Source organism: Pezoporus wallicus, unplaced genomic scaffold (assembly GCF_028554395.1).
Source record: "Pezoporus wallicus isolate ANWC-B61680 ecotype Strahan unplaced genomic scaffold, APGP_CSIRO_Pwel_v1 contig_3847, whole genome shotgun sequence".
Lineage (NCBI taxonomy): Eukaryota > Metazoa > Chordata > Aves > Psittaciformes > Psittacidae > Pezoporus > Pezoporus wallicus.
In genome coordinates this window covers 3,362,464-3,370,965 of record NW_026639842.1, presented here as the reverse complement: position 1 = coordinate 3,370,965, position 8,502 = coordinate 3,362,464, and the positions used below count along the sequence as shown (strand labels likewise).

The following is an 8,502-nucleotide window of genomic DNA, read 5'->3' as shown; positions in this document are numbered from 1 at the left end:
TGCTGCTGGGGAATGTTTCTGCAGAGATTGGGCTCCCAGATAAAAATAACCCTGGGAAAGAGGGAATATATATATATAAAGATCTTTCAGGTTTCCTCGGTTAGGTATCAGATCACCCCCCGATCCCCCTCCGCTACCTCTGCATACCTGAGGTGCTGGATTATTGTCAGAGGACAAGCAGATGCAGTAATTATTTTGTACAGCTTTGTTTATCTCCTGCTTTGGAGTTTGTCTCCGGAATTCTCCTCCTTGTCCTATGCGGGGTCCACATATCCCCCCCAAGGAGAGGGATAACGAATGGGAAGGGTGACGAGGTACCGGCAGAGCGGGCAGGTACCGCGGGGTTCCCAGAGGTCTGAAGTTTTTATCGGTAACACCGGTCCGCCCGGGAGCGAAATATTTGAAGTGCAGCACCTTGAACACGTTTAATTATGGGGTAGTAGCAAAGCGAGAGCTTCCAAGTAATTAGAAAATACTTCTTGGGAGACAGGCTAATCGCTTTTCATGGGGCGCTTGAAGAAATTAACCTCTAGGTGCTTGTTTGAGCAAAACAACTTTGGATCAGGTAGCGCTGGTCTTCGCTGATGGACCCGACCGGCTACGAAATACAAAGGAAAGGGAGGAATACATTTAAAATAAAATTAAAATGGAAGAGTAAAGAGGAAGGAAACGGAAAAGGAAAAGAAGAATCAGAAAAGAAGGAGAAGAAGGTGAAAAAGAAGAAAAGGAGAGGAAGGACTCGCTGTCGCTTTCCATCAAGGCGGGAGAGGTCCATGTCACCGCAGGGAAGCCTCTTCCAAATAAAAGTGTCACTTAGCGGGGAAAAACAGGGCTCAGAGTGCTGCGGCCACCGGAGCGGAGCCGCCCCTGACCGGCCCTCCGCGGGCCGTGCAGCACCTCACCGTGCGCCCCGTCGGGGCCCCGAGCAGTGATAACGGGTGGCTGCGGGGGTAGGACCCCCCTCCCGCCTCCTCGTCTCCCTCCCTGCGGGCCCCGCGGAGAATCCGGGCACCCCAGGCAGCTCAGCCCCACATCCCTTCGGCCATCCACCCGTACTTTGGTCCCTAATTTTATTCCTGGAGGAGGGTTCTCTTAAAGACAAAAGGCAAAACAGCACCGGCAGCTTCCCCGTCCCCAAGAAGCGGGGATGTGGGGGGGTCTGGAGGGTGACGGGCAGGAGGCTTGGGGGGGGGGGAAAGCACGGCTTTTCTGGAGATCAAAGCCTCCTGTCCGGCTGCGGGAAGGACGAGTCAATTACCGCCGCTGCGGAAGCCGAACCGCGCCGCGGGGAGGGGACGCTTCGGGCAGCCCGCAGGCACCGGGCCGGGCCCTGTATCCCCCGTGCCCCCTCCCCAACCTCCCGACCCTCTTTGTATCGCCGCCGCTCGCTTAATATTATTTATGCATTTCAGCGAGGAATTATGGGATGTCGCCGTCGCCCCCCCCCCCCCCCCCCCCCCGTAGACAGAAAGGCAATTAAACCCCGATAATCCAGCGGTGGAGGGTACTGAAGGGGGGGGCTCTGTGCACCCCGCGGCGGGGCTCCCCCCTCTCCGCTGCCCCCCGCGCATCCCCGCTGCGGCCGGGCCCGGCTCGGGGAGGGGGGAGGGGCGTGTGCGCTGTCACTTACCGGAGCCCCGCGCACCACGTGTGCGCATGCCCGCTTTATCATTGGCCCGAGGCACGTGTCGAAGTGCCCGGGCCGGCGACGTCACCGGCGGGGGCCCCGTTAAAACCTAAAGGACAACAATCCGGACTGGAAGTGTCCGGGCGCGGCGGCGGCTGCGGCGGCTGCGGCGGCGCGGAGCAGGGCGGGCGGGCGGCAGGGCGGGACGCCCCCCACCCGCGGCGGCCCCCGCATGTGCGGGCGCGGGGCGGCGCGGGGCGGCGCGGGGCGAGGCGCTGCCGGCCGGAGCCCCGCGGGGCGCCGCTCACCGCCCTGCCCTCCGCGGGACACCACCGGCTGCTGAGAGCCCGCCTCCAGCCCGCCCCGGCACCGGACCTCGGCTTCTTTTTATCGCTTTAGCACCCCCCGTCCATCGCACCCCCGGTCACTATTATTATTATTAATAATAATATTTTCCTCCTCGGATGAGGCGCGGCGGCGGCGGCGGTGGCCGGGGAAGAAGGCGGCAGCGCGCCGCGGGACCGAGCGGCTGAGCGGCGGCAGGAGGCGGCGAGCGGCGGGCGGGAGGACCGGAGCCTGTGTGTTTTTATTTTTGGCCAAGTTGGAACTGGTGGAGGCTCGGCTGCTGGCTTGGGGGTCTCCTGGGTTTGCTTCGCTCCAATTGTTGTGTTTTTTTTTCTTTTTTATTGCTATTCAAATTTTTTTTTTTTTGCAAACTCTGGATTTTGAATGCCGGGCGCGGCCAGGAGAAGCGAAAGCAAATAGACACCTGTGCGTGCGTGTACATATATATATACATATATATATTAAAACAAACAAACAAACAAAAAAGATTAAAATAAAGAACAACCTACTGCAGCAGCACCGACAAAACGCTCCAGGCAGCAGCCCGGCCGGCGGCGGGGCGGGCGGCGGAGCCGTCGGCGGGACCGGCCAGCAGCATGGAGGAGGGCGGCCGGAGCCCCCGGGAGGAGGCGGCCGAGCCGCAGGAGTCCGGCGGCGACGCGGAGCCCGGCGGCGGAGGGAGGCGAGGGCTGCTGCTCCCCCCCGGCGACCCTCCACACCCGCACCCGCACCGCATCACCAACTTCTTCATCGACAACATCCTGCGGCCCGAGTTCGGGCGGAGGAAGGAAGCGGGCGGCCCCGGAGGAGAGCCCCGCCGGCCCGGCGCGGAAAGCCGCCGCAGCCCCGCCGCGGCGCCGGCCCCCGGGGCTCCGCTCCCCGGCGGCGGGGCGGGCTCGCCGGGCAGGGGGGAGGGAGGCCCCGCCGGGCTGGCCCTGCACGGCGCCGCCAAGAAGGGGGGGGACCCCGCGGCGCTGGAGGCGGCCCTGAAAGCGCGGGGGCTGAGCGGCGGCGACCTGTCGGTGAGCTCGGACTCGGACAGCTCCCAGGCCAGCTCCAACGCCGGGAACCAGCCCATGCTCTGGCCCGCCTGGGTGTACTGCACGCGGTACTCGGACCGGCCCTCCTCAGGTAAGCGCTCCCCGCCAGTCTGCCGATCAGCTCCCGGCTCCCTGTTCCCGGCTTCCCTCCCCGGGCTCCGGCTGCCTCCGACCAACCGTAGGGCCGGGAGGGCAGCAGGAGCAAACCCCGCTCCCCTTTTCCCGCTCCTTCTGTCTTCCTCCTTTTTTTTTTCCTTCCTCTTTTTATGCTGGGGAGTGGTGTGTGCTTAAAAGGACCCTCAAAAGAGGGGAGATGAAGAAGGGGTGCCTGGGGATGTGCGGAACAGGGGCGACGAGTGGGAGCGGGGTATCCCTGCCCTCCCTCGTTCCCTCCCCGCCTCCGCGGAGGAGCTGGGGCCGCCGAGCTCGGGGCATTTCCCACCAACTGCCGGGGTTTATCAAAGAGGGAAGGGGAAAAAAAAGCCACAAACCACTGGGTTTGGGCTCCCAGCTCAGCCTCCCGGCCAGCTGCCGCTCAGGAAAATACCCCCGCTCTGTGTTCTGGGGAGGGAGCATGGATTTCCACAGGCCTCTCTTTGATCTATTTGTATTTTTGTGTTAGCCAAAAGCAACCCGCGATGGTTTATTTCTCCGAAGGAGGCCTCGGAGCGCCGCCGTTTCGTTTCTTTCTTTAATTTCCCTCCATGTGCTGCAGATGAGCTCTGTAGGGGCCGGGGGACATTTCCAAGAGCCGGGGAACTTCTTTGGCAGGGTCCGTCTCTTGGCAAAGGGCTTGGGCAGAACCTCCTGAAATTATCGATAAAACACTGGGGGAGGAAACAATTAAAAACAAAAAGCCAGGGGGTAAAATGTCCTTCTGCTGCCGGAACAGCGCTGGCCCCGGCAGACTGCTAAAACCCTCGTTAAAAAGAAGTAGAAACCATTGGGAAAGGCATGGGAAGAGCTGCTCCCAGGGATAAAAGAAAATAAATAAATACGAGGTTTTCCCTTACAAAAGCAGCGAGCTGGGATTTTCACCCGGAGAGCCGGGCAGCCGGAGGAGGGATTTTAAAACGAGTTGAAAATTAGTTCGTAAAATCTGAAACCAAACTCTTCCTCAGAGGTAATATTCAGGGTTGAATTGGAATTTACTCCATTGTTCTCCAGTGCTCTCCTTTGTTAATATTTAATTAACATACATCCTCACAATGGCTCGGCCCGGGCAGAAAAGGCTCCTTGTGCTGCCGAGAATAATATTCCCGAGAATAATCCCGGCGATTCGGATCGGGCCGTGCAGCGCCATATGGGCACTGCAGCAAAGCGGCGGGTTTCTCCTCGCAATGTAAACAGGCGTCTGATTTCCATTATTTTTTATTTAATCGCCACCCACCAAATAAATAAAAAGAAAGGAAGATAAAAATAAAGAGGTTTCCTTAAAAAAAAAATCCTTAAAAAAGGAAGAAAAGGATTTACTAAAATAAATAAATTTAAAAAAAAGAGGATTCCTTAAAATATATATAAGTATATATATAAATAATCTGCTCAGAGAGTAAAATATGACTCCTTGACGCTGTCTCTGCTGCAGGCTCCACTTGCCGGGCACCCCGGTATGAAAGAAAGGCGTGTAGATATTTTTGGGGTGCAGAGGGAGCGGCCGCTACCGGCTGAGGTTACCATGGGCTGAGGCTCCATTCCCGCTGCCTCCCGAGCATCCCCCGGCAGCAAGGGCGCAAAGCAGGATTTGGTTTTATTGGGGGGGGGATGTCGGTGGGGTCTAATTCTTTCTTAGGGGCTGTGGGGGGGGGGTGTCGGAGAGCGGAGTGACCCCCCCTCTCCCCGCCCATCCCCGCGGGATGGTGTGTGGCGTGGGGCCGCCCGCAGCGGAGCGTGGCGGTGTCGGTGGTTCTCGTCTCTCCCGGTCGTAGGTCCCCGGTCCCGCAAACCAAAGAAGAAGAACCCCAACAAGGAGGACAAGCGGCCGCGCACCGCCTTCACCGCCGAGCAGCTGCAGAGACTCAAGGCCGAGTTCCAGACGAACCGGTACCTGACAGAGCAACGGCGGCAAAGCCTGGCCCAAGAGCTCGGGCTTAACGAGTCCCAGATTAAAATCTGGTTCCAGAATAAACGAGCCAAGATCAAGAAGGCGACGGGCAGCAAGAACTCCCTGGCAGTGCACCTCATGGCCCAGGGGCTCTACAACCACTCCACCACGGCGAAAGACGGCAAGTCGGACAGTGAATAGCCAAGGGGAAAGGGGGATGGGGGGCGAGGGAGGGAACAGGGAGGCTGGGGGGGGGGGGGGGGGGGGGGGGGGGACACGTTTGCAGTCAAAGTTTATACAATGCAATAATTTAATTAAAAAACAAAAAATAAAAAGAAGCGTAAGGGCCAGTGTATAAAGATTATACCAGCATTAATAGTGAAAATATTGAGTATTAGATATAATTCTGCAATATTGTATGTATATATAATTTACAGGTAAGGTGGTGTAAAAATCCAAGATATCTGATTATAAAATATTTTTTTGCTTATTTTTTTCCTTTTTTTTTTTTTTGGTTGGTTTTGGTTTTGGGGATTTGGGCTGGTTGGTGGTTTGTTTTGCTTTGGTTTCATTGGTTTTGTTTTTCTCTGGCTTGTATGGAGATTTTAGACGCTATCTTTATGATTTTTTTTTTTTAATGCTTAAGTTGCATTTTTATAGACTTAAGCGCAGTTTTAATGGACATTGGACACTGTTTTTTGAAATTCAAAAAAAAAAAGAATTAAAAACAACTTTTGCTGAAGTCCAAAGATTTTTATTGCTGCATTTCACACGACTGTGAACCGAATAAATAGTTATCCTATTTGTTCTATGAGTTTTACCCTTTTTTTTATCACCCTTCCTCTTTTCCTTTTTTTTTTTTTTTCTTTTTCCTTTTTTTTTTTTTTTTATTTCTGGGATGTGTGAGTCTGGGGCTGGCTTTGGGAATAGATATGCGGAATTTAATTTAAAAAGAAGAAAATTATATATCAGTAACGATAGGGAAAGAAATCTCAAAGCACCATCTTGAAACTTGTCCGGGGTCCTTCCCTGAGCCCCTACTCTCTCCTCCTCCCCAGCGAGACCCACGGGAGGGTGTGGATGCGGGATGCAGGGATGAGGTTAGTATCCCTTATTTACACCCTCACTTCCAGGAAAAGTTTGGGAAAGGGAAAATTTTAGAACCCACATCTCCTAAAAGCGGGAGCCGCTCCGGAATGCAGCTCTAACCCGAGGCCGCCCCCCGCAGAGTGGAATCGGGATCAGGATGGGACCCGGCTCCCGACCCCGTTTCCCCTCCGCGGGGGACGGCCACGGGATGAGACCTGGTTCCTCTCCGTTATCACCTTCCCGAAGTGTTTAGGAACGTTTTGCCCTGCTCCCAAACTATAGTCACATTTTTCCTTTTCCCTTCCCTCTCTCCCTATTCCCATTCCACGGCGCGGTCCCCGCCAGCGCGACGCTTCATTTCGCCGTGGAGGCGGGTGTTTCTCTCCACGCCCTCCTCCCCACGAGACACCTCATCGCAGTCGGTGTTTTTAGGGGGCTTCTATACTCTGTGCTGCGTTTAACCCGTTGTTTCTCCCGGAGCGGGGTGTCCCCCTCCCCACGGCCCGAGGGGGGTGGGAGGAAGTTGTGTCCTGCGTGGGTATGAGTGTGCGTGGGGTGCTGGTTTGGGGGGGGAAACTTCTAGCTTTGCCTTAAAACCTCTTTATTTTGCAGCTGTAATAGACACACATTGTACATAGTAGTATACACTTAAAAAATTAGGAAATAATCCAACTATAAATAAAATCTGTAATTTTAAATTCTGTGAATAACCCTCAGCTGCTTGGGAGCCAGGATTAAATGACATTGCCTTTTAGCAAGGAAGCAAAGAGGATTCCCCCCCCCCCTTCTTCTCTCCAGTTTATAAACCATGTGCATTTTACAACTGCAGTATCAAATATTTATAATGGGATGAAATATGAATGTTTCTATTTACAACTGTGCTCTCAACGTTGTGAACATTCTCACTGCATTTTCTGTGTTTCGATTCTCGAGGACTGCATTAAATAATAATAATAAAAAACAACCACAAAACAAACTCAAACCCCAAAATAACCCACTTTATTACAAAATAGAGACTGTGTTACTCAGACATCGCAATGGAGTAGCGCTCTTTGGGACTATATATCCATGTGTTTTTATATAGCGTGTAGGTTGCATTTGTGAGCACTGGAGCTGGAAGCATCTCGTAGTTTCAGCTTTTTACAGGGGGGTTGAAATTCCGTGGCGGTTTAGGAGAGGTGATTTTGCAGCCAAGCGTTTCATCAGCCTTTTGACTTAATGAAGAAACTTTGGGGGATTCAGTTCTAGTTGAACGAGAGGGCAACCGCCCCCTTCCACTGAGCTCAACCCCGAGCCACTGCTCGTATTAAAAAGGACCTGAACACGGAAAAAAAGTATCTCTTGAATCTCATGTACTGTCAACAGGTTTCACCTTCTCAAGACTTTAAATGCCCGGTGGTGTGATGCTCTGGCAGGCTGCGTTTGGGAAACCTCTGCTTGTTAAACGCAGAAACCTGGAGCCCTGGAGGAGAGGTGATGATCGCCGGTGCCACGCTAGGAAACCAAGTACCCTGTAAAATACTTGGCATCCCCGGGAAATGACAGTACCACGGTTTTAGGATGGGCTGGACAAAAATAAAACTGCTGCAACATAGGGCACAGGAGCTCTGAAATAGTTCAGCCCTTTTTCCGCAGGCAGGAGGAGCGGGAGAGAGGGGCAGAGCTGCACCCACAGGGCCAGCTCCTGCCGCAGGGAAAAGAGAAGGTGGGGGGATTAAAATGTTATTTTGTTTATTTAAAGCTGCTGCTTTGGAATATATTCTGCAAGGAACACAATTCTGCGGGAGCAGGGATGATGTTGGGACAGTGCACCGTGGGCTTCACCTGCTTGGGGAAGTGGGGACCGGCAACGAGGGACACTCCCTGGTTCGTTTCTCAAAGCAGGCTTTGTTTTTCCAGCGTTTCTGGTTAACATACCTTTGAGGAGATTATTTTTATGTTATCATTATTAGGTTTTGTCCACCTCCACTAATGGAGGCAGGTCTCCCGAGGGAGAAAATCGGGGGTGGTGGGCACTAAAGAGGAGTTTTAAATCTGGATTTAAAACCAGCTCCCCTTTTCCGGTGGGACAAACCGGTACCGTGTGTGTGTTACACACCGGCGGGTCAGTTGATTCTAAGATTCTTTTTTAAGAAGTCACTAACCCTGCAACGGGGAAATTCTGACTGCTCCTCAGTGTGTGGTTTCCCCTTGTCCTCCCCCGGCCTGCAAGAAGCACTGGGAAGAGAAAACAGATGTGTGACACTAGCAGGAAGATGCATTTAGCTTTAGGTTAAAAAAAAACCTAATAAAAAGAGTAGGGAAACTGCTCTAAGTTAGTTCAGTCTCAGGAACAAGGGCAGAAAAGATCTCGCTGCTCG

General features: G+C 53.8%; 1 protein-coding gene across 1 annotated transcript; it reads left to right on the top strand.

The window, feature by feature from the left end:
* The first annotated feature begins 2,314 nt into the window (after window positions 1-2,314).
* EN2 (engrailed homeobox 2) lies at window positions 2,315-5,271 on the top strand. The gene is made up of 2 exons (XM_057416464.1): window positions 2,315-3,103; window positions 4,938-5,271. The coding sequence occupies exons 1-2, from the start codon at window positions 2,569-2,571 to the stop codon at window positions 5,252-5,254; spliced, it is 852 nt and encodes a 283-aa protein (XP_057272447.1). The 5' UTR covers window positions 2,315-2,568; the 3' UTR covers window positions 5,255-5,271.
* Window positions 5,272-8,502: the final 3,231 nt, after the last annotated feature.